At 41.5% G+C, this 26,482-nt stretch overlaps 1 protein-coding gene and 2 pseudogenes across 1 annotated transcript; 1 reads left to right on the top strand and 2 right to left on the bottom strand.

The window, feature by feature from the left end:
* LOC109487761 (acid-sensing ion channel 5-like) lies at window positions 1–26,356 on the top strand. Its single transcript, XM_019791828.1, has 12 exons — window positions 1–281; window positions 16,127–16,310; window positions 17,197–17,295; window positions 17,644–17,799; window positions 18,754–18,877; window positions 19,691–19,816; window positions 20,635–20,784; window positions 21,869–22,016; window positions 22,644–22,700; window positions 24,504–24,654; window positions 25,244–25,335; window positions 25,660–26,356. Exons 2-12 carry the CDS (start codon window positions 16,138–16,140, stop codon window positions 25,842–25,844), a joined length of 1,461 nt encoding a protein of 486 aa, XP_019647387.1. The 5' UTR covers window positions 1–281; window positions 16,127–16,137; the 3' UTR covers window positions 25,845–26,356.
* Window positions 6,582–8,035, bottom strand: LOC109487661 (annotated as a pseudogene).
* Window positions 8,944–14,767, bottom strand: LOC109487659 (annotated as a pseudogene).
* Window positions 26,357–26,482: the final 126 nt, after the last annotated feature.

Here is a 26,482-nt window from a genome sequence, read left to right as displayed (position 1 = left end):
GGCGGCCGGCAAGAACTAGTTTTTCATGTTCCAGCAAGGTGCGTTGTCGGACGTATGCACAAAGACTTGAGTAGCCTTGGATTATCTTTAAGCAACTGGCGCCAGGTGTTAAGTTACTTACAACGGAAACAACGGAAGAGTCTTGTTGACACTGACAAAAGTTCAACTCCCTGATCTGGAACAGCGAAGACAGCTTGAAAGGGCGAGTCAACGAATTCGGATCGGGGGTGGATTTGTACACAACTCACTTTCTAGGAACAGCGGAAGACAGACTTAAACAGGTGAGTCGACGTTAAAGGAAGGTAGCACAGGGTGAATGTGTACACAACTCACTTTATATGAACAGCAGAGACAGCTTAAAAAGGCGAGTCAACGTTAAACGAAGGCCTGCGGTGAATTTGTACTCTCCAAGCAGAGGTTTGGGTTTTGGGGGTATTTTTAGCGTGTTTTAAAACAAAATTCAGTGCAAAAGAGAAACCCCAATAAAAAAGCCTAAAAACACGCTAAAAATACCCTCCAAAACCCAAACCTCTGCTTGGAGAGTAGTGAAGTTGTACACAATTCAATTTCTAGGAACAGCAGAGGAAAGCTTAAACAGGTGAGTCGATATGTTAAACGAAGAAGGCACGGGGTGAATGAATTTGTACACAGTCCGCTTTCTATGGGCACTGATAGAAGACAGCTTAAACAGGTGAGTCAACCGTTAAATGAAGAAGACGTAGAGTAGAATTTGTACACACCTACAGCTGATCCTAACCAAATCTTGTCTGAGAACGAAGAAAGACTGCTTTTGGACAGTCGATTCTCGGTGAATTCTTTGGATGCCCTCTTCCGGAGCCGTCAAAGACTCTTAACCCTCAACAGTACACCTTCCCGGACTGATTAATCTGTACACCTGGGGTCCGCGCGGACCCCAGAGCAGTTTTTTGCTAATTTTTAGAAATTATCAACATGCTACCAGCTCAATTGTTTTGCAAACTGATGTGGGAACCTCTGTGTCCACATTACATACAAAAATCATACACTTTGAACTTTTTCTATTTTTTGGTGAAGAAAAGAAGACAAGAAGAAATACCCGATTTTTAAACCCATTTCAGACTGAAGGGGCTTTTGAGGCCCAACTTTGATCTCAGATAGCGGCTAAACGGCTTGCGCTAGAAGTATCAAATTTGGAGACCTTTCCTAAAATGTCTCTGGAAAAAAGTTCATATTAGTTTTATACTAGTAAGTTGATGTTTTTTTTGTGTTGTCATGGCAACGGGTAGTTTTTTGAAAATAGAAGTAATTTTGGTTTAAACATAAACATTTTCTGAGTTTTATATAAAATTACACTTCTTTTCCAACATTTATAACATCTTACATAATTAAATATAAGTTAAATCATTTAATATGCATAGAATATGCTAATTTGATGACGTCATTGGTCAAAATCCAATATGGCGGACTATATTATTAGCTCTGACGTCATATGACGTCATAATTACACCAAAGTTATTAAAATTTAATTCTATTACTACACCATTCTCTGAAAACTTGGTAGACACACGATGAATGCATAAAAACATATAAAAACGGAAATAAGGTAATGTATAAGAACGCCAGTGTATCCATTATGATCGAAAGCCGGCTGGGGTCCGCGCGGACCCCAAAAGAAAATCAGATATAATTTTTTTTATAAATGGTAGAAACGGAGTTTTCTGCACTGTATTGATAGACAACTTTGTGGGTGACAATTACCTAAAATTTCAGAAAAAAATCTTTAGAAACAAAAAAGATATTACAGAATATATAGTGCTGGGGTCCGCGCGGACCCCAGGTGTACTGTTTAGGGTTAAACAAGTTGGTAAGAACTTTGATAACAGCGTATGGTGAACGAGGGCTTCTAAAAAGACTCTGGAAGTGTTTTACTTGTACGTACGTCCGGCTGGGCTGGTATAAACCTTTTCTAAATAGATCTGTCTTCGCATGCCACTACACTGGCCTAACGTTCTGATCTGTAATGTACACCATGCACGACTAGCTACAGGTAACACGGTGAAGTATGTTAATGTTATCCTAACCATAAGAGCGTTGTAAACATTTAAGATGTAACACTGGTCGTTTATTTTACGGCAAATCAGAGATAGATATTCAAGAATGTGTACACGGTGAACAACATGGCATGCAGACAAGCAAACTTGCCGTCAACTTTTGCTTGCTCAGAAAGAATGAGAAACATTCACTCGTACAACGATCGGTTTGTGTGATCAAGCCAGAGAAATATGTTTGGATCGCGTGTTTCCTAAGGCCTGTTTGTTGTAAAATGAACCCATGGAATACGTTAGGGACTTAAGCTTCTTCATAAGAAACTAGAAAAAAATGCTAACGTTGCAATAATTGCAATGGGGCATTCAGTGTGTATCCATGATTTCGTGTCAGTGATGTCACAATATACAAATCGCCGTCACTTGCGAAGCTGGTATGTTACAGAAAAATGAGGTCACCGACTGGATTTAAACCTTAAAAAAATTAAATATCCTGCTGGCTATTCTGTGGATTATATACTCCATGAAAGCAGCAATGAAAGGTTTTCAATAAGACTTAGCTGTCCTGCATTCGCAAATGAGTTACTGTATGTTTAAGTCGCCTCGTTTCTTCTACAACATCGTTACGGTCTGTACGAATCCATTCTTCCTGTAACATCTGACTAAAGTTTCACTGTGTCGACCCATGGCCAGGACCACCTCAGTTTCACAGGTCGTGCTTGACCGCACTGGTAACTACCAAAACAGCCAGGCCTGACTGGGTTTCTTCTAAAAGTCTTGAAGCACTTCAAGCGTCCAGTCAGTTAGCATGCAAAGTGGCCATCCATAGGCTAGTCAATTGAAGTCAAGGGTTACTGCACAGCGATTGCATCTGGGACGGAAGTTGTCCACATCCAGTTAGAACGCGGTGAGATGAATCTCAAAGAGGGTCGGAAGCCGTTCACTCCTACTCCGCAAGGAGGCCAGAAGATCTACACATGTCTCGACCTAGTCTCGTGTTCTCGCGAGACTAGGTCACTCTGTGAACAAGATGTACAATCAACATCAAAAATTTGGAGGTACGTGTTTCTAAATTTCAAAAACAGTCACTGATGAGTGTTGAATGTTCTACTAACTGCCAAAAGAATGAGAAGTATTCACTCGTGCGACTATCACCGTATCAGTTTTTGCTATGATCAAGTCAGAAAACTATATTTATGTTTACCGAAGGAAAACATATTGTTTTTGCTCCATTTCTTCTTCCTCTTCTTCTTCTTCTTCTTCTGTTCCAAACACTAACCTCTGACCTGGCCAATGGCCTCTTTTGTTGACGTCTGTCACCATGGTAACTGGTGTTGGGTTACATGCAATGTTGCAATTTCATAGTAGGCATTTACTAGGCTCCTGTCACCATATACATGTACATGTATGTGAATGTGTTTGAGTAAGAATTAACAGAGCAGACCATATCCGAAGGTAAACATGATGCATTTGCTTTGCAAATGTTACTTTTCTAGTTACATGTATAATACTATACAAAAGAGAAGACGTATCACAACAAGCGTACCGTACCATTCAATCATGTATTGCATAATGCTGTTAGATGAGTATACTATTATAAATAGTTCATAGCTGCTAATGATATATATTGTTTGCCATACATTGTACTTTGATGCAATCGTTGTGCAATAAACCTTGCAATTGACTTGACTTGATGACTAGCCTACGGATGGCCACTTTGCATGCTAACTGACTGGACGCTTGAAGTGCTTCAGGACCTTTAGAAGAAACCTAGTCAGGCCTGGCTGTTTTGGTAGTTACCAGTGCGGTCAAGCACGACCTGTGAAACCGAGGTGGTCCTGGCCATGGGTCGACACAGTGAAAATTAAGTCAGATGTTACAGGAAGAATGGATTCGTACACACCGGAACGATGTTATAGAAGAAACGAGGCGACTTAAACATACAGTAACTCATTTGCGAATGCAGGAGAGCTAAGTCTTATTAAACCTCTTGTCTTGCTGCTCTCATGGAGTATATAATCCACAGAATGGCCAGCAGGACAAAGGTTTAAAGCCAGTCGGTGACCTCATTTTTCTGTAACATACCAGCTTCGCAAGTGGCGGCGATTTGTATGTTGTTGTATCACTGACACGAAATCTTGGATACGCACTGAATGCCCCACTCGTAGCAACGTTACTAGCATGTTTTAAACGAAGAATGTAATGAAGAAGCTTAAGAGTAAGAAGGTATTTCATGGGCCCAACAGGCCTTATAAGGTAATACGCAATCAAAACATATTGTCCCAGGTGCAGAGTCGGGGCATACTAGACGTACGTTGAATATTTTTTCTTCTTGTTCTAGGCAATGTTGTCTTGTTGTTATAAGAAGTCATTGATCTTTGCGTTTCTTCATCGTAAGAGGGAAATACCATTAGGAAATGTTATTCATCTTCGACGTTGTCTCTGCAGGTGGGACACATTCACTTGTCGTCTGGTATGTTTTTGTGACGGCCCTTCTTAATTTGAGCCTATGAATGGCCACTTTGCATGCTAACTGACTGGTCGCTTGAAGAACGCTCTATGATATCGGTGTCTAGTCTCCAATCCGTGTGACATTGGTTAATCTACCGTTAATTAAATAACACAGTCATATAATCTAGCTCGGTTACACCTGAAATACTTTCCATTGCGGGCTACTCAGCTTTAGATACTACAGTGCGTGTATATCATAACATCGTTTTTGTCGGAAATCTACCATGTGACACTTCTTAGTGTATATTTGAACATGCCGGGGGTGGCGTGTCATCAACTAATTCTAATGGTCCGTTTGTTGTTACTGTTTCTCTCGAACCCGTGAACATTCCTGAAGCTACTGTCAACATAAACCACCTCCCTCACGCTTGATAGATAGAGGGGTCCCTGGCAACGTAACGCTTCACGGTAAAGTTTAATAGGTAGGGCCGGTAATGCTTAAGGCCATGTTGATTTGATTATATGGATGGCATCCGCGCGACAATGAATTTTCGGCCGTTTCCAAAAAAAAAAAAAGTTTTCAACCATACTGTAAATCGTACAAAACAGTTTCAATATGAGCAAAAATATACCATAAGTTACAAGAAAAATTAATAAATACCAATGTCGTAGAATGCCAAAATCAAACGAAAAAAGACGAAATTGTAAAGAAATAAATTTGAAGACTAGATTATTCGCCAAACCATATTCTGTGCCATTTGCTCAACCCTCATGACCACGTAGATTTCATAATGAAAATAACTTTTTTTGCAAAACTTTTTTTTTATTCGCACGCGCGCATCAGTTTTGGGGCTCCCGGAGGATGTCATCCATATAATCAAATCAACATGGCCTAAGGGTAAATTCAGGAGAGTCATCAAACTCCTTGGTATAAATCAACGGGGTTTGGGGCGTTCGACTGCGAGATACGAAGAATTGGGCAGCAATAGTCAACGATGTATCAGCATGGTGAATGATGTGTTGCGTATATAGAATATTGAAGCAACCAATGCAAGAGTATCACATACTATATGCTCATTGACAATAACCAGCTACCATCTCTTACTAACGTTAACGTTAACTTTTTAACCGACTGAAGGATTTCAGTTAACACTATAGGCATAGATTCTAAAGAGACCTTTTATTGCTTGTTTAATAATTATGTTTACCGAAGGAAAACAGATTGTTTTTGCTCCATTTCCATTTCTTCTTCTCCAAACACTAACCTCTGACCTGACCAATGGCCTCTTTTGTTTACGTCTGTCACCATAGTAACTGGTGTTGGGTTACACAATGTGACACACACACAATGTGGCAATTTCATTGTAGGCATTAAGACTCCTGTCACCATATACATGTATGTGAATGTGTTTGAGTAAGAATTAACAGAGCAGACCATATCCGAAGGTAAACATTATGCATTTGCTTTGCAAATGTTACTTTTCTAGTTTCGCCCTCTTTTTGTCGCCTAAAGTTTCTCTATACTAATCCAGGGTTTAATTTGAATTGAGTAGCCAGCAGTCCTAGCTCGGATTCAGCGCTTTCTCCACATAAACCGTCTTCAACACTAATCGTCAGTGACTTTTTAAAGTAGCTTCTAATCACCGGGTGCACTCTAATCCCTGGTTAGGCCATGTTGATTTGATTATATGGATGACATCCTCTGGGAACCCCAAAACTGATGCGCGCGTGCGAATAAAAAAAAGTTTTGCAAAAAAAAAGTTGCTTTCACTATGAAATCTACGTGGTCATGAAGGTTGAACAAATGACACAGAATATTTTATGGCGAATAATCTACTCTTCGAATTCATTTCTTTACATTTTTGTCTTTTTTCCTTTGATTCTGGCATTCTACGACATTGGTATCGTTTCTAAATGTTTTCCTTGCAACTTATGGTATATTTTTGCTCATTTAGCAACTGTTTTGCACGATTTACAGTATGGTTGAAAACTTTTTTATTTTTTTGGAAACGGCCGAAAATTCATGCGCGCGCGGATGTCATCCATATAATCAAATCAACATGGCCTTATTAAGGGAATGAGCGATGCCTGGATGCGCCGTGTTCTCTAAATTGGTAGTTTTTTTCTCATCGCTAGTGACTGTTCAATGTAGATGACTGCTTTCTTCACATCGCCGAGTTTAAACCACGATGATGCCAAGTTGATAAGTGACCGGGCAATGTCCGGGTGTGCCGTGTTGTGTCCATGGATAGTTTTTGTCATCTCCAGTGACTGTTCAAAGTAGCTAACTGCTTTCGTGTGGTTGTCTAATTCATCCCAACATGATCCCAGGTTGAGAAGTGACCTGGCAATGGCTGGATGTGCCGTGTTGTGTCCATGGATAGTTTTCTTCATCGTTAGTGACTGTTCGTAGTAGTAAATTGCTTTCTTTAGATCGCCAAATTTACTCCAAGCTAACCCCAGGTTGTGAAGTAACGTAGCAATGTCCGGATGCGCCCTGTTGTCTCCATAGATAGTTTTCTCCGTCGCTAGTGCCTGTTCGAAGTAGCTAATTGCTTTCTTCTGATCGCCGTGTCTACACCAAGATGACCCCAAGTTGATAAGTGTCGTGACATTCTCCGGATATGCCGTGCTGTGTCCATGGATAGTTTTTCTCATGGTAAGTGACTGTTCAAGGTAGGCAATTGCTTTCTTGTGATCGCCGAGTTCACTCCAACATGATCCCAAGTTGGTAAGTGACGTGGCAATGTACGGATGTGCAGTTTTGTGTCCATAGATCGGTTTCTCCATCGCAAGTGCCTGTTCGAAGTAGCTAATTGCTTTCTTGTGATCACCGAGTTTACCCCAAGCTGTCCCCAGGTTGTGAAGTGACAAGGCAATGTCCGGATGTGCCGTGTTTCCATATATAGTTTTCTTCATTTTCAGTGACTTTTCCGAGTAGCTAATTGCTTTCTTGTGATCGCCGAGTTCACCCCAGGTTGATCCCAGGTTGTTAAGTGACGCGGCAATGTCCGGATGTGCCGTGTTTCCATATATAATTTTCCTCATTTCCAGTGACTTTTCCGAGTAGCTAATTGCTTTCTTGTGATAACCGAGTTTACCCCAAGCTGACCCCAAGCTGTGAAGTACCCCGGCAATGTTCGGATGTGCCGTGTTGTCTCCATAGATAGTTTTCTCTATCGCTAGTGACTGTTCAAAGTAGCTAATTGCTTTCTTGTAATCGCCGAGTTTACTCCAAAATAATCCCAGTTTGTCAAGTGACTGAGCAATGTCCGGATGTGCCGTGCTGCCTCCATAGATAATTTTTTTCATCGTTAGTGACTGTTCATAGTAGCTAATTGCTTTCTTGTGATCGCCGAGTTCACTCCAAGATAACCCCAAGTTGGTAAGTGACGTGGCAATGTCCGGATGTGCCGTGCTGTCTCCATAGACAGTTTTCATCATCGTAAATGACTGTTCATAGTAGCTAATTGCTTTCTTGTGATCGCCGAATTCACTCCACGCTGTTCCCAAGTTTTGAAGTGACAAAGCAATGTACTTATGTGCCGTGTTGTCTCCATAGATAGTTTTCGCCATCGCTAGTGACTGTTCGCGGTAGCTAAGTGCTTTCTTCTTATCGCCAAGTCGACTCCAAGATGATCCTAGGCTATTAAGTGAAGCGGCAATGTACTTATTTGCCGTGTTGTCTCCATAGATAGTTTTCGCGATAGCTAGTGACTGTTCGCGGTAGCTAACTGCTTTCATGTGATCGCCGCGAGATTCCCAGTAAATCCCTAAGTCCACCAGAATGTCCCAACGTTCGATAGATTCGCTTCCGGCATCTTTCAACGCTGCTTCCAAATGGCGTATGGACATCTGTGATAACAATAGATTATTTGCTATTCGGCCCAAACATCCATTGGATACGTCATAGAAAAGCCCTGTTGACTGGACATGCGGCCCATCTTTGACCATGTCCCGGAGGATACACGTCTTCAAAGGCATAGCCCTGCAGTAGTATCTGAAAATTACCTTGGTATCTGGGATATAGAAAACTGACCTCAGGGTGGAGTCGGACATCTCATATGCTTCTGATTGATATTTCATTTGGGTAAGTAGGGACAAACTGTCTTTTTGTCCCCCGTTGGCCAGATATGTTCTCAGCCGGAGCTCTGCCGAGATACTGGTCAGCACTGTAAGGTGTGTGGCATTGTCCTCTCCGATCTTTCCCATGTCCTTTAATCTATCTATCACATCCCATGTGCTAGAAAGTGTAATCTGACAGCACAAAGCCAGAATCTCAATTGCTATGCCTGGAAAACGATAGATGTCTTTCTTGACATTGAGTAGTTGCCCAGTGGGTTCAAGGTTGTCAAAATGGTGCTTGTCGGCATTCAAGACTTGAATAAGTAACAGATGGTGCTGTAAATATGAGAGATCATCTGTGGTGACTTCTGAAAGTTTTTCCCTGTACTGGCGCACGAGTGCTTCATCCCCTGCCAGGAAAACAAACCGCCTGAGAATGTCTGACAGGTGGTATCCTTCTGCTAGAGATATGTCCAGCCGTTGAAACTTTGCCATTTCAGCTGGGGTCTGGATGAGGCTAACGGGAGGTTTACTTTTAGTCTGATCTCTTCCAAATGGAGTCTTACTGGCCCATGGCATGAAGCCGTCGAAGGCAAATCCATGGCATGTGACAGAGTCAAAAAACCAGTCTTCCTCTGGGTTTTCTGATTGAAAATCGTTCAGTGACGGGATGGCCATGGCCGGGAGGATGGTCTCTCCGAGGTTGATGACGTTCAGGTGTAGGTAGTGTGTAAGGTTGATGAAGTACCGCCGTGTGTCGTCACCATCTTTCCCATCCTCAATGAGAATAGCGAACTCCAGGTCAGAGTAGGGTGTGACCAGTTCTGTCGCCTGTGAACCTAACCCGATGAACGCATATTACTATATGTATACATGGAGGAGGACCGAGTACAACAATACACTCATCAACAAGATCCCGGATAAAACTTTGTCTATCTTGGGCGATGGTCTTGAATAAAGCCTTGACGGCTTCAGCCCGCTCGGCTTCGACTGGTTTCATACGTGGGTCATCCACGTCATATTGATACGGATTGTGTTGTTGATCGATGGCCTCTAGTTGTGACTTAGCGCGGGCACGGATGTCCGCCAATCCCTTCTGGTGGCGTATGGCCCGATCAGACGGAATAGACTTACTGTCAACATCCGCCGTGTATTGGAGAAACCATTTCTCTATCTCCTGCAGTCTTTTCGTCACAATTCGTTTATTTTTGTCTGTTCTGGCTATGGCTGCGTTATACAGAGCTGCTGCCCGTGTGAAGTTTCTACCTTCTCTTGTTATTTTGCCTCGCTGGACGTAGACGTCGCCCAGCCTGCATAGGCATGCAGCCTCTCTACATCGGTCTGGTTTCTTAGGATCTGTATGCAGAAAAAAAACACGTCAAATATCATAGAATTACTACTGTTTTAACCAACCGTACTTGTTCATAATTCTTTTAACAACTCTGAATTTAACCATTAGACATGATAGCTTTTTTCATACTTTGTATATAGTTTTCCCTTCAAGTATCACATTAACAATATTGCTATATAAAAAAGATGTTTTCACTTAACACAATTGCAAACAATCAGTCTATGTACAATGTAAATATAACCTTTTGCTGGCCATAACAAGTCAAAACTGTGATGTAATACTAGTATTCATCATCGTTGAGTAAACGTACCATGAACCACTTTCAGAGCGGCCGCAAACTCCCGTTCTGCCAAGTCCAGGTTTCCCTCAGACAGCGCGTGATCACCTGTAGTCAGGTACTTCTCGTATAACCTACAGTCAATATTCACCATATTTACCTCCATGAAAAATGGAGGTATAGTTTTTGGCGCGTCTGTGTGTGTGTGTGTGTGTGTGTGTGTGTGTGTGTGTGTGTGTGTGGTGTGTGTGTGTGTGTGTGTGTTTCCGTACATTTGTAGTCAGCATAACTTCAGAACGCCTTTATGGATTGTGATGATATTTGGTATGCTGGTAGGTCTTAGGAAGCCAAAGGTCAAGGTCAAATATGGGTTTCCTGGTGGCTGACCTTGGTACTGCAGCAGAACGTCCGGTTTTTGTGTCTTTTCGAAAGGCAGGGAAAACAGATGTACGGGATGGAGGCAGCGTGCCTGCCCGCTTTGATTAATGAGGTTCTCCCTCTGGAATAGGCTACATGACCATATGTTGACCATATCTATTACAGCCTGACCTATTTCAGGCCAAAGGTGCTACTGTGTGTTCGAAAACAAAAACCTGTGTTATTTTGTTCTGTACTGTAGCGTACCCTGTAAAAAGTCATATATTTCATGGAGGTATGAGATCTCCGAATTCTTGTTTCACATAGTTGATAGCTAACTCAAGGCAATTCGAATATCTGGCAGAACTAGCGGTTTCAAGATAACAGCAAGGCACGTTCTGCAACTGGCAGAAACAAATGGAGACAGAAATTATAAGAATTACTCGCTTCCTAAGATCAGGCGCCTTCTACATGAACTCCTTCTTCCGTCACAGTTACGGGTCTCTATCCAGCTAGGTTATCTGTTCTATTATCTGTATGTATTTCCTGTATTCATTACAGTATTATTTTGCTATGGGTACTTTTTTTACCCGAAATAAAGAATATAAAGAACAAGAGTTCCGAGATCTCATACCTCCATGAAATATGGGCTTGCTTTGTTAATTATGTCCTCATTAATTATGCAAATAACCTCTACATTAACATAATATATGTATAGCGATGCAAACCTTTAAGTAACTTACACATGTTACAGGTATAAAATTCCCATCATTCACCAATAAGGATTCACAGAATTTTCACATTAATTATGCAAATTAGGTCATCATTTGCATAATTGGTATCTGTTGATGTTCCGCCTGCCACAGATTAAATAGATTACATGTATAGCAGTACCATTATATGAAACACTGTAATTATAGAATTCCCTCATTAATTATGCAAATGAAGTCCTCCTTTGCATAATTTGCATTTAATCATGTGCAACTGTCTCTCAGGTACCTACACACCAAAAATGATGAAAATACGTTGTTCCAATCTGGACTTATTGGCTTTGAAAGTTTTTACCAGAAACTAACCTGCAGTTCCATAACAAGCTGCTAGGGGGACCAAACTTACGCCACTTATTTCTGACAGGACAAGCTATCTGTCACCAAAAAATCAAGACCATAGCTTGTTCAGGACAAAAGATACAAAAACCGGAAGTTCTGCTGCAGTACCAAGGTCATCCACCAGGAGGCCCATACTTGACCTTGACCTTTGTCTTTCCAAGACTTACCATCATGCCAAATATCATCACAATGCATCAAGGCGTTCTTAAGTTATGATGACTACAAATGTGCGGAAACACAAACACACACACACACACACACACACAGACATACAGACAGACACGCCAAAAACAATACCTCCATTTTTCATGGAGGTAATAACAAAGATAAAAAGAGCAAAAGCAATCTATTTCCCTGTCCCTGTACACGAGAAGACATGCTAGTATAATATTTGCTTAGGTCTGGATTATTGTTCTGGGCATATTCAGACCTCCCACCAGATCTCAATGCACAAACCTATAGTCTGGAACGTGTTTGAGTTTCAGGCTTAATATGTGCTCGCTTGGTAACCTACGAGAGGACAAGATGCATAATGTTTGGGTGTTCAAACTTGAACATTTCCCAACAGTATTTTTTCACTATAGGGCATACATAAAATGAAATCATGAAATGCCAGCTAGTCTACTTCACAAATTCATACTAGGTATGGAACGTTAGATTTCAGAGTTCACTAGTACTGATAAGGCCATGTTGATTTGATTATATGGATGACATCCGCGCGCGCATGAATTTTCGGCCGTTTCCAAAAAAAAAAAGTTTTCAACCATACTGTAAATCGTACAAAACAGTTGCAAAATGAGCAAAAATATACCATAAGTTACAAGAAAAATTAATAAAAACTATACCAATGTCGTAGAATGCCAAAATCAAACGAAAAAAGACGAAATTGTAAAGAAATGAACTTGAAGACTAGATTATTCGCCAAACCATATTCTGTGCCATTTGCTCAACCCTCATGACCACGTAGATTTCATAATGAAAATAACTTTTTTTTTTTGCAAAACTTTTCTTTATTCGCACGCGCGCATCAGTTTTGGGGCTGCCGGAGGATGTCATCCATATAATCAAATCAACATGGCCTAATTCACAATGCATTATTACGTTGAGCTGGGCCGTTATCAACATGTAACAAAATCACCACTCATCTGCTTACATGAACTTGTGACCCTTTGCGTCACTGATGTCGTCAGCGCTGGACAGGTACCGGTAATCCAGTTGCTTTCCCCTTCCGTGCCAGACCTTTGGGCCCTTCAATAATAATAATTGAAATACCTTTATTGTACATTCATGCCACGACGGGTTAGGTACAGGTCAAGATACTGAGTATGACAGACACATAACAAACGTATATAGAAAATTGGAGACAAAATATGCACTACTTGACTTAGACATACATACATAAGGAACAAACAAGGGTACTATACTAGGCTACTACATAGTGTTCTAGTCACTGAGCTAATATAGAGAGGTCAACTTCTTGTCGCTTTTTTGTACAGTGGAAAATGTGGGAGCAGATCATGTTTGTGATACAGGGTTTGTCTAGACGCATCAAAAATATAAATTTATCATTTGCGCTTAGGTGTTCAAAGTATGGAATCTTCTCTTTGATATGATTAAAAAGGACAGATCTTTCATTAGAATATCAAGTACAGTCTAAAATAAAGTGTTGTTCATCTTCTATCCTATTCATGTTACAGTATTGACAGAGTCTGTTCTGGAGTTATACAAATCGAATTACGAATGTCAGTTTAGCGTGGCAATGTATTCTAGTTGGTAAACGATAAGTTTGCTTTCGACAATACACACTCACCAGCTCTACAGGAAGCTACGAAGTACTAGAAGTATACTCTACACATAATTTCCTGTGTTAGGCCACAGCAAGTAATTTTTATGGATGACATCAGCGCGCGCATTAACTTTCGCCTGATTTTGAAAAAAAAAAAATTTTGTTGCCCTGTGACAGTGGTCAACATGCCGAAAATGGGCAAAGATGTCTGTTGCCATGCCGAAACGTGGATGGCAGATAACTGTGAAGACAGGAGACAAGAAAAGACTCTGATTTAATGCTACGTTTTTTTACTTTGATGCAGTGATTTGTGATGCTGGCCATGTATATGTACTGTTCTCACTGAATCAAAATCATTTGTACAAATATTGAGTCAAAATTTGATAATGTAGGAACCTTATTTTTTCGGCCCGCCTTTTTTTTTCGCCCGCTCGCATTAGATTTGGAGTCTGCGAAGGATGTCATCCAGAAAATTTACTTGCTGTGGCCTTAGGGAGATCATTACATATATGGCCCAAGGTACCAAAGTCGGAAGAGGAACTTGATAACATTCGAGAAATGTTTCGTACAAATTATCGTCGCACTGCCCGCAAAAGGACATATTCTATGACGGAAAAATAAAAGTAACAGTTATACCTTGTTTCTCGTAGTTCTCACATCTTGTCTGATTCTTGCCGTGTACAATAAGCGGTGAATCAGTGCCACTTTCCCCTGGACCCCCTCATCATCATCACACCGTGCCAGTGCAGTGTTGTACAGAGCAGTAGCCTTACTCAAACATGGTGGGTCTCTGGTTTCTGTTCCTCTTCTCAGGTACAAGTCACCCAGACTCTTAATGGCTTCCGTCTCTAACAAATTGTCCTCGTTTATGACACCTTCTATCATTAACTTAATATATTCAATCAACACCAAGTCTTTGTCACAGTCAAAGGCTAAACTTCGATCGAGGTGTATAAACTTCTTGGCCACCTTGGCAGGGGAGCACATTTTCTCGTCGTCGGAATGGGGCTCATAATTATCAGGGATTGTTCCTCCCCTCCCCACTCGTAGTTTCTCTGCGTACCTGTAACGATTTTCGAGACTCTCTCCCGTCTCTGCGTCCTTACACCGGAGCAGTGCGGACCTGTACAACAGCATGGCCCTGTCGAAGCTCAGTTTGTCCTTGTCGAGTTGCCCTTTCTCCAAGTTCAAGTCTCCAAGACTTTTCAGCGCCTCCACTTCCACCGCCCTGTCCATGTTCGCCATAGCATACAGCAGGACACGGAGGTAGTCTGTCTCGGCACGCGCCAGTCCGAGTTCCAAAGCCTTGGCGTCGGCCTCGCGAAGTTTCTCACAGACTCTCAACATTTTGAACACTGAATGGTTCTGAGAAACACCAGTGAGCTCGTTCACGTTTCGAAATACAATGTGGGTTTCTCTGTCTGCATGTGACGTCATGGTACGTAACTGTATGTTTAATCACTTCTGGTTTCGCGTCGAGAGTAGTATCCACAGCCGAGGACGAGTGATATAATGGGGGCGGTCTTCCACCTGAAGGTGATCGTATCTATATTAATTAAAGTAATATCTAAATATCTATATATTACCTTCAAAGTTATATACCGCTACATGTGCATGGTATGATCCATTAGCACATAGGGAAGGATTAATGAATGAATGAATGAATGAATGAATGAATGAATGAATGAATGAATGAATGAATGAATGAATGAATGAATGAATGAATGAATGAATGAATGAGGACCTTTATTGCATATTTCTGCCACACTTGGCTAAGTACAGGTCACAACAAAACAAGATGAATGGACACGGTTAACAGATACAAAATTAACTAACTATCGTTAATCTTCAAGCATATCTTTTGGTGGGGGAAGACAGTATCCAAGCTTCGGTGGAAAATTGTTACAGGCTGGCCAATTGGATACTGTCTTCCCCCACCGAAAGATCTGCTTGGAGATTAGGGAAGGATGGCAGTTGTATCAATGTCCCAGAACTGTCCGAAAGTGTACATTTCATTATCCATAGCTAATCTTACATGTGACATTCTATCATTATGGTAATCTCAATGTGGGAATTTCCATTTATATCACTACGTTCTATTGTCACGCATGAATGAGCCTCCACTCAGAGCAGTGAGTCTTCAAATGTTCTTGGCAACGCCTACGGAGTGGAGCCGATTGAACTACATGTCATGTAAAGAATGTTTCTCATTTATACCGCTCATGGGCATTGTTTTAGAATCTATCACTGCTTTGGACACAGAGAAGTGGTGATTTCATTCAACGGCTAAAGCTAATATCCAAGCAGATATTGGGACGGAACATTGTAACATTCTCGCTATATACATACGCATTTAGCTGCCCTTCTTTTACGACTTTCAGTATAAACAGAATTATCCCAAAGTTCCGTACGTACTGACATCTGCATAATATTATAAAAATAAAAATTTGATACGTACGTAAATAATTTCATCAGGTTGGTAAACGACTGAATAGCAAAGTTCTTTTTATCACAACCATTTATTTTTCAAGCCAACGTTTCGATGACCTTCTGTCATCTTCATCAGGGCAATTCTGACTGGTTTACTGTGCACTGACACTAGATGTTACTTGGTGCATAGTGCACTAAAGGTGTTACATAGTTCATAGTGCACTTAAGCTTAAGATTAGATACATTACTTTTCTTTTGCTTTCAACATCTTTCCAGGACAGCTAAAGATGGCGGCATGTTGCTCGTGTCAGGACGGGGCCCTGGACCATGAATACGCCTCCAACACGTCCCTTCACGGCCCGGGAAACATCATAAACGCCAAGCGTCCCGCCCACCGGGCTGTCTGGGTCGTGCTGTTCCTGGCGGCTTTTGGCGTGGCCGTGTGGCAGATCTCCGAAAGGTGCCGTATATGTCCTTCTATGGTAAAAGGAAATACCAAATGACCAAAGGTTCTGTCCATTTTTGTCCAAACATGATTGAAAATGAGCACCATTTCATAATGGACTGTACACTATACAATGATAAGCGCCTATTGCTGTGCACTTTTCTTTCCACTTGTTCAACTGATATCAATATGTTAGATCCTTTAGATAAATTCAATTACATTCTCAGGGGAGATAACAAATACAGTACTCAAATAGGAAAATACATTAAAAATGTTTCAATCTTAGAGTCGACTACATGTTAAAGAATAGTTAAACCTTTATTGTTACCACTGATGTATATTCTTCATGTAATTTGCCACATACATATATTCTGTACGTAGGATGAAGTTATCCATACAATCACGTATTTAACTTTGTTAAACCTTTAGTTGTAGAAGACCAGACAAAAGTTCCAGCCTGTACTTTCTGTTGTGTCGAATAAAGAATGTCTATGGTGTGTTTGCCGCCATGTTGGTGGAATGGATTTTTATCCAACATGTCAGCCTGTCGAGTTTTCCACTTTTTATGCTCTTGTTTGTCATTTTGATGTAGATGGACTAACTTTTCCCTTTTCCCAAGACGTCTTCGAAAAAAAAAACTGTATTGGGAGAAGTCTTTGACCGTAACACACCAACATGGCGGACGTTAGATCGCGTCACAGTGGTGAGAGATGACGACGACGAGGACGATCGGTGATGAAGACATGACTTCAAAGACGCTACGTATACTGATGTAGCAGTTGAAATTTATTATGTATTCGGCAAGGTTTTAATTTGTGCAAGAAAATCATTACAAGAAAATTGTCAGAGAAACGAAAATTTAAATGATACTAACGTTTATGATCTTTCATGTTTCCGACAGGTTCGTGGCATATTTCAGCTACAACACCGTGACCAGTGTGAAGGTGGAGTTCAAGGACGAGTTAGACTTTCCCGCCGTCACCATCTGTAACTTTAACAAGTACGTTGTAAATTAATTTATGTTTTGTGATATCTCAAAAGTATCGGTAAATCATTACGATTTTGGCTATGATGAGGCCTAAAGGATTATTTTGATAATACTCAAAAGGAGTATTTTGGAAAAAAATATAGTGGTCATTTAACGTTAAAGTTCTTGAGGAAAAAAAACGGCAAGAAAAATTTCCAGGAAAATCGGGACTCGGTTTCAAATGCTGAAAGGCGTCCAATGAAAATACTTATTACAACAAATTACGTTACGTCATAGTAGAGTCACGTGACCAAATGTAGCCAATGAAAGCAAGAAGTCGATAATGACAACCAATGAAAATTCTCCATTTGTTCCATCAAGGTTCCAGCTCTCCAAGGTGACGCCGAGCGAGCTGAATTACATTACGGAGGTTCTGGACCTCTCGACCGGCTTCGAGGGAGACGACACTGGCGAGTTGGGCTTCGACTACGACGACTACGAAGAGGAGGGCTTCGGGCCTGAGGAGGACGACTACAGGTAGCGTTACCATTCACCAATTTCACACTTCCCATAATGCCTAGTAACGGTCACGGATATGACGTAAGACCACCCCCTCCCTCTTCCTCGATGTAATATTTCCAACAAGTTCTATTGACAAACTGGTCAACTATTGTTTTGAATCATTTCTCTAGTATAAAGCGCATGCCATAATTGCATTTTTGTTGGAATTAGAGAAAATGACGTACCTTCTATCGTTCTACCTTCTTCTTCTCGCACGGTCGCATATTAGGTATATTAGAACGATAGAAGGTCATTTTCTCTAATTCCAACAAAAATGCAATTATGGCATGCGCTTTATATTAGGGAAATAATGCGCGCGTGGACGTCATCCATAAAATTTACTTGGTGTGGCCCTATAATAGTATACCTTTGAAAAGACAGGAAAAGCAATTATCATGCCTTACACACTGCGAACTGACACATGGGATTTACCATTGTTTACAAATGCCAGGTATATCTGACGAAGATTGTCTTGGGCATTTGATGCTTTAGGCGAAGATTATCAGACTTCCTTGGCATGTAGCACTAATGTTTACTAATACTAAGTTGGCACATATCAGGTTACTGGACGTACCAAGCAGATTAACCTGGACTGTCCCTTGCGTTTGTATAAACATGTGTCGCTTTTGATCAGTGATCCCTGTCTATGACACTCCAGGTGTTACCATGGCCAGTAAGCTATACGTGTGATTATGTCCCTGAAAATTTGATATTGGTGACGACTTTCATAACATTTTGGGGTGATAACACCGGTGTACAAATAAAGCAAGATTTACCAAATGCTTTAAACCCACCCAATAAAAGTTACTGTTTAGTGACACCCTTCATCGCATAAAGCAAACACTAGCAGATTTATATTACATGTCGCGAGAAACGTCGATTTGGAAAAATTACAATTTGACCTTGTACATTCTGCACACCACACTTTAGCCTCAACGTCTCAGCCATCCCCTCAAACTTCGACCTAGCGGATTTGACCCTAAATGCAGGGTTTGTGCTGGACGAGACAACTTTGCAAGACTGCAGGTGGAGAGGAAAGAGGTGCTATGCAGATGTGAGTTCACGTGTTACTATCTCTGTGTTCACGTGTTAGTATCTCTGTGTACACGTGTTAGTACCTCTGTGTACACGTGTTAGTATCTCTGTGTAGTCACATGTTAGTATCTCTGTGTTCACGTGTTAGTATCTCTGTGTACAAAAGTATCTCTGTGCTCACGTGTAAGTATCTCTGTGTTCACGTGTTAGTATCTCTGTGTACACGTGTTAGTATCTCTGTGTACACATGTTAGTATCTCTGTGTACACATGTTAGTATCTCTGTGTACACGTGTTAGTATCTCTCTGTGTACACGTGTTAGTATCTCTGTGTACACGGTGACGTGTTAGTATCTCTGTTTACACGTGTTAGTATCTCTGTGTACACATGTTAGTATCTCTGTTTACACGTGTTAGTATCTCTGTGTACACGCGTTAGTATCTCTGTTTACACGTGTTAGTATCTCTGTGGTCACGTGTTAGTATCTCTGTGCCGCGTGTTAGTATCTCTGTGTACACGTGTTAGTATATCTGTGTACACGAGTTAGCATATCTGTGTACACGTGTTAGTATCTCTGTGTATACATGTTCGAATCTCTGCGCACACACGTAACATTTGGCATATCTGTGGGCAAGTATGAGGAATCCATGACAAACATTGAAGACATACAAACACGCATGGCAGAAATATACCACAGTGACATAGAAGGGAGCATGACTTTATAAAAATGAAATACATAACTCTCCGGTACCGTAGTTGGAATGTGAAACTTTCAGTATGATTTCCTCGAATATATTCTGAATTTAAAATCACCTGTTTTGATTATTCTCAGAACTTCACGCATGCGTTCACTTCGTATGGAAACTGCTGGACGTTCAACAGCAACGACGACAAAATCTTGCGGCAAACCATCCCGGGGTCAGGCAACGGGCTGTACCTGGTCATCGACGTGCAGCAGGTCAGAGGGGGTCAGGGGTCATATGAATAAAGGTCAGATTAGGTCAAGGGTCAGGCTGGGTCAATGGTGTGCGAAATCATTGATTCCCCGATGTAAATGTTGGCACACGTCATGTCGAGGGTATATAAGGTAGCAGAAGACAGTTTTCGCCCTAAGGGGATTTCTATAGTTAAGGACCCCAAGATGACTCACTTCGACACGGTAAAAATTATAGTAGGGTGTACTTCACAAATACGAAAATCGAATATGTTTGAGAAGAAGGTACAAACTACAAAATATCTAGAAACCAAAAAAATCCTGTCGGCGTATCTGCTCGTAACGTTCACTTTGAAATCGCCCTCTACGGACGTGACCTGAGCTGCAGCCGACTCACCCGGAAAGCCAGTTGCGCAATACGGCGCATTTATACACGAACTGCATAACCTTCACAATTCAAATCATACAGTCTCAAACCCGATACATTTCTACACCACACAGCGCAATTTACATCTGGCTGACGCTCTTATCAGGCTTTCTACCCAGCCTTCAAGAATATTCGCTGCACTACTTTATATACCCGCGTCACAGACCCGGGGGTCGCCCATACTGTGTGCTGCTACCATATGTGATCGTAGCCGTCATCGGTTAAGCTGAGGTCAAACCGGGGCCCGGCCGGGCTGTTTGTATGAACGAAAAATCAACAAAATTCTCATAAGGAACATACACAAATAGTACTTATGATTATCTTTGAAACTCGTCTTCTGTTTTGTTGTCTTTTTTATAGTACTTTTTCATGGTCAAGGTCAAGATTTCTTCATTTTCATCTTTTTGACCTGCAGGAGCAGTACACAGAGAAACCGCCATCGGGAAACTCTGACGCGGGGCTGAAGTTCCTGGTCCACCCGCTCGCCGAACCGCCCAAGATCGACTCCCAGGGCACGGCCGTCCAGCCCGGGACACATGCGTACGCCAGCATACAGAACATCCTCGTGAGTCTGACTTTCAGCAAATAAATGGTTTTACTGTCCAAACAGTACCCGTGCAGTCGCAGCCTTTGAACGGCTGAATTAATGCAGGGTATCACATAATAATCAATACAAATCACAACAATTACAACAATAAAATAAATTATACAAATGATACTCATATATGTCGCAAGGGTCTGTGCGGCTGCCATTCGGCGCCACAAGGTGACCTCAATACGACTTTCCCCAACCAAAGTTAGGTACCCATTCACACCTGGGTGGATTGAGGAAAGTCGTGTAAAGTGCCTTTCCCAAGGACACAACGTCGGGGGGCATGTTCAGACATGTCCCGGTTACGACTCAGAATCGAACCCGGGTCTCCCGGTTCACAGTCGATTGCTCTAACCACTACACCACCCGACGCTCCCGATCATATAAAGCCTTCGTTATAAACTAATAACTTGGCCAATCAGAGCCGAGAATAGTGCTGACTCAGCAAAAAGATGTTTAGGCAGGTCAGATTTAGCCGTGTAGAAAGGTGTATGTCCTTGGTGCTGAAATACCATCGCAGCGCCCCCTTGCGGATTTTTCTCGTATGGAACTACAGTACGTTTGCCTTTGTATTATTAACACAGTTTTCAGAGCCAGCAAGCAAGACCAAATGCAAGCAGAACCGACAAGTTGACCACGATAGCTATCAGGAAACTCTGTAAATTTTTTTTATTCCAACATGTAATATAATCACCAGACGTGGTGACGACACACTCAAGTTTTTTCAACTTATATTAATGCCGCCACCAACACAGGGGACAAATACATGAACAAGAGTGGGCAATACTCATTTACACCTGAGCTAAGTGAGGAAAGTCGTGTAAAGTGCTTTTCCCAAGGGCACAAGATCAGTGGCATGTCAGGACTCGAACCCGGGACTCTTAGTTCCGAGTCGCGCACTCTGCCGCTACGCCACACGACCACACATCTGTAAATTTGTTACCTGCCTATATATAGCAGGCACACCTTCGGAAGATATTGATTTAAATTGATATTGCTTGCAATTGATTAATTAATTTCATTCATTCACTCACTTATCCATTGATTCATTCCCCAGTACAAGAACGAGATCCCGCCGTGGGGTACGTGTGACCCGACCTGGAGGCTGGATAATTACGACACGTACACGAAGACCGGCTGTCTGCTGGAGTGTCGGGCCGAGTGGGTCAAGAAGGACTGCGGCTGTAGGACAGTCAGCATGCCGGGTAAGTACACGGCAGCCGCCTGTGGAGTACCCTGGAGCCAAAACTAGTATCGAGCCGTTAGCCGTTTTCCTTCGGCAGCCGAGAGCCCTTTGCCCGCCTGCCTAAATTAGCGCTACGGGGGAGTTGAGCCCGAGGGGTTTGTCCGGCCCTAGAATCGTTTGTACGGCCAGCCAAACTCCCCCCGGGCTAGACTCCCCCGTAGCGGTAATTTACACCAGCGGGTGAAGGGCTCTTGCGGCCCGGAAAACGAGTTCTGGATTCCAGGCACGGGGTACCTGTGGGGTCGTGTGGCGGAACGACAGAGCGTTCGGCTCGGAACCAAGAGGTCCCGAATTCGAATCCTGCCATGCCACCGATCTTGTGTACTCTTGGGAATTGGAAATTAAGGCACTTGACACGAATTTCCTCACTTAACTTAGGTGAAAATGAGTATGTCTGTATGTGCTTGAGTGTGCCGTCGCCATGTCTTAGCTTGTAATAAATGTTGGAATAAAAAATAACACCTGTATAACGACGTTACATTTGTGAAAATAAACTATATACGTTGCATGCAGTTGCTTTGAGTTTGATAATACAATGTAGTAGATTATGGCACGTTTTGTTGATGCCTATCTTGTGTTACCCCAGGAAACGCGACGTACTGCTCGCCGACTCAGCTGACTCAATGTGTGAAAACAGTTGTAGGTGAGTATTGAGGCAGAAGACCCAGGCTAGGGGGCTCGTCAAGCGATTCCCCTAATTACCTCCGGGGAAGGAGATATCCTTCCGCGAGGAGGTTTTACTATGGTTCGAAACATTTCTGTCAGCAGCTGTTTCTCGCGATGGGCTGGACGGATTTGTCTGTGGTTCGGTATACGTATTGCTATTGGGCTGCAGATGATGCAGAACATTTTTGTTTAATTGCATATGTGTTTATGGGCGTCGAAATAAAAGGTTTTTAAGTGCTCCGGACACCCCCGCCATGCTGAAAATGGTAATTACCATGTTGTTAAGGAATGGGGCGGTTGCAGTTTTGGGTCTTAGCATTCAAAAGGGGTCAAACAGAGGGGTGTCTGGTTCCGATAAAAATTTTGGGTGACGGCGCAGCAATGACGGCGCGGGATGACGGCGGGGGTAATGGCGCGGGTGACGGTGCAGGCTGTCAGACTGTGAGACACGTTAATCAGCAGTCCATACCGAACCAACCGTCAGTAGCCATCAAACACATACAAACATATTACGCACATAACTTTCATACTACACACAAACAAATAACCTAAACCAATAGAACACAAAAAAACCCGGAGGTTTGAAATCTACGATTTCCCTTGTTTAAAGTTAGAAACGATTTTCCGCTGCTTTTTTTTGTTTGTTTTATTTGCAAACTTCCAAGCTTTTTCCACATCTTGTATGTACCTTTAGGGATTATTTTCTTCGATTTAACATTTTTCTATTTGTCTTTTAATCTTTGGAACATATGGTCAGTCCCTTCCGCCGCTGAAAGCTGATTTCCAACGGAGCCCATGGAAACATAAAACAAGAAAGTAGTATAACATAAAATGATAATTAAACACTAGAATTCCGAGATCTCATACCTCCATGAAATATGATCTTGATATGTAAATGTAAATTTCTTCTTTAATTGTGCAAATGACCTCTGCATTAACATGATATATGCATCGTGATGTATGTTAACTTTTGATTAACTTACAGATGTCCCAAGTATGACATTCTCATCATTCACCATTACGAAATCATAAAATTTTCGCATTAATTATGCAAATTAGGTCATCATTTGCATAATTAGTATCTGTTAAAGTTCCGCCTGCCATAGGTTACATACATTACAACACTGTAATTATAGAATTTCCTCATTAATTATGCAAATAAAGTCCTCATTTGCATAATTTGCATTTAATTATGTACATCTCTCTCTCAGCTACCTACACACCAAAAATAATGAAAATATGTTGTTCCTGTCTGGACTTATTGGCTTTTAAACATTTCGCCAGAAAGTGCCCTGCAGTTCCAGAACAAGCCGCTAGGGGGCCCAAACTCATGACTTCTTCCCAAGCACGAGAGCTACCTTCCATCAAAATTTCATGACCCTAGCATGTCCAGATCGCGAGATATCAAAACCTGAAGTTGCGCTGCAGTACCAAGGGAAGCCACTAGGGGGACCAAAATCTAATCATTTCTAGTTTTTGTCACACCCTACCAACACACCAAGTATGAAACCAATCCATCCAGGCGTTCTTGAGTTATCTTGTTGACCAACAGACAGACAGACGGACGGACAGACACTAGTAAACGCAACTGAAAATATAACCTCCATGACACATTTCATGGAGGTAATAAGAATACAAGACAACAAAGGAACTCGTAAATCATGGTCAAAATACAATTATGATAAACAGTTACATAAACATTACACAACCAACTCGTTCCTTTCATGTCAATTTCTCCTTCCGTACTTCTTTCAATCCTCCTGCCGGTACCGTACCACAGGAAAGCTGGCGGACGGGCGGTACCCGTGCGAATGCCCGACGCCCTGCGTGGCCAACACGTTCCCGACGACCGTGTCGTACGCGGCCTGGCCCAGCATCAGTGCGCAGGACTACTACACCAACCTGTTCAACCACACCGCGGAATACCTGCAGTACGTCTACTTCTAGATAAAACTTATGAAACAAATACATGTAAATTTACCGATCGTAAATAGGCGTCAAATGCAATTTCATATTAGGGCAGTAAAACTGGAGTTTCAAAGTTAATTTCCTGGTCACTCTTTTAATTTAGTAAGTGAAATCAACGTTAACCCTATGCCGAAGCATACTGAAAAATGTGAGTTAAAAATGCGATGTCGCTTACCGAAAACGTGGTTTCATATTGCAGGCTAGCTGGTTCTAGCTGTTTATTGGCATGGCGATACCAAAAATAAAGTACCCCTCACGTAGCTTGTTTTGGGGCTATTTCAAATGTCAGATGAGAAAAGTGCAAGTAATGATAGAAAATGTCAATATCAGACAAATTTCTAGATCTAGAATTTTTTTTTTGCTTTGCTGCCCTGAAATTGCATTAATAAAGTGCATTGGACTTTTTCAGACAGGATTTTCATTTTTCTTCTTTAAATCAAAATAGCATCCATAGCAGCCGCTACTTTGCAGCTATATAACCTAATGACCAAACAATTGACAATGAGTACTTGCATTTTCTAAACCTTCCTTTGTTTTCATTTTTTTCTTCAGGCGTAATTTCGTGGTGATGGATTTGTACTACGCGCAGCTCAACTACCAAGAAGTCATCCAAACGCGCCAGTACACGGTCGGGTCATTCCTGGGTAACATATATATTTTCTGTTTTTGGCCACGCCTCAGGAGCAGTACCGATTGTACTCTTCAATATTGAGCATACGGAAACTTGCAATAACATTAAGTGTACTTTATTTGCAAGTTCATGCCAAAGGTTAATTGCAACACGAAACGAATCATGGTAACAAGTGCAAAATTGACTTTTCTAAGAACTGCTACGGAATAAAATCTAATATTTTTGGGATTCGACTTCCTGTTTTCAATCCATTCATTGATAATTTACGTCCTTGTCCATCCAGCAATTCATACATCTATTCCGTCCATGTTCATTCATTCAATCTCTCCGGATTCAGGTGATTTTGGAGGACAGCTGGGCCTGTTCCTGGGCGCCAGTGTCATCACCATTGCAGAGTTCATAGAGTACATCGTCATGAAGGTCACTCAACCCTGCTCCTCACGGGGCAAGCGCAGAACGGATACGGAAATGACGTCATTAGGAATAGATACGAAGTCTAACCAAAGCTCCCCTCTCAGTTAGCTGGTATATACGTGTATTTACACACGTGATCATGATTTTTATATCGGTCAAAAATCGTATCTATCTTAGCAACGAAATATTTCGTTTAAAAAGAAGTGTCCTTTAATTTGTTATGTTCTTCGTTTATTTTAATCATGTCATAAGGTAATTCATGTTACCTCTAAATTTAAAATACAAACTTCGAAAGTTATGTGTGTCATATATATATTGCGTAATATTCAAAGTACATTGTATAGTTCATTGTAATGAAGGAATGAAATTCAACAAGCTATTCATACAATGCAGTATTCGAACAAAAACACTAAATACAGATGTAGTTCATTTAGTCATTAAAAACATCGTGGTATAGAACAAAAAGTTCAAGGACAGAAGTACACATACGTGTATTATGCCATACATGTATGTTTACTTCTGTCCTTGAACTTTTTCCTTGGCATAACACAACATATACTACATGTATATAGAGCAAAACAGTTGTGGTTTAAGAGCTGCCATACCTCCGAATAACTGACAAGGCCGTCAACAGCAAACATCGACATTCATGCATACTGCAGTATACTACTTCATTGTGGATGAGATAGAAACATTTTGTAGTCATTCAATATTTTGAACAATACAAGTTTGCATTATCTCGTGTA

This window comes from Branchiostoma belcheri, unplaced genomic scaffold (genome assembly GCF_001625305.1).
Source record: "Branchiostoma belcheri isolate BF01 breed outbred unplaced genomic scaffold, Haploidv18h27 scaffold9, whole genome shotgun sequence".
NCBI lineage: Eukaryota > Metazoa > Chordata > Leptocardii > Amphioxiformes > Branchiostomatidae > Branchiostoma > Branchiostoma belcheri.
Note: the sequence above shows the minus strand (reverse complement) of the source record. Positions and strands in the feature narration are given on the sequence as shown.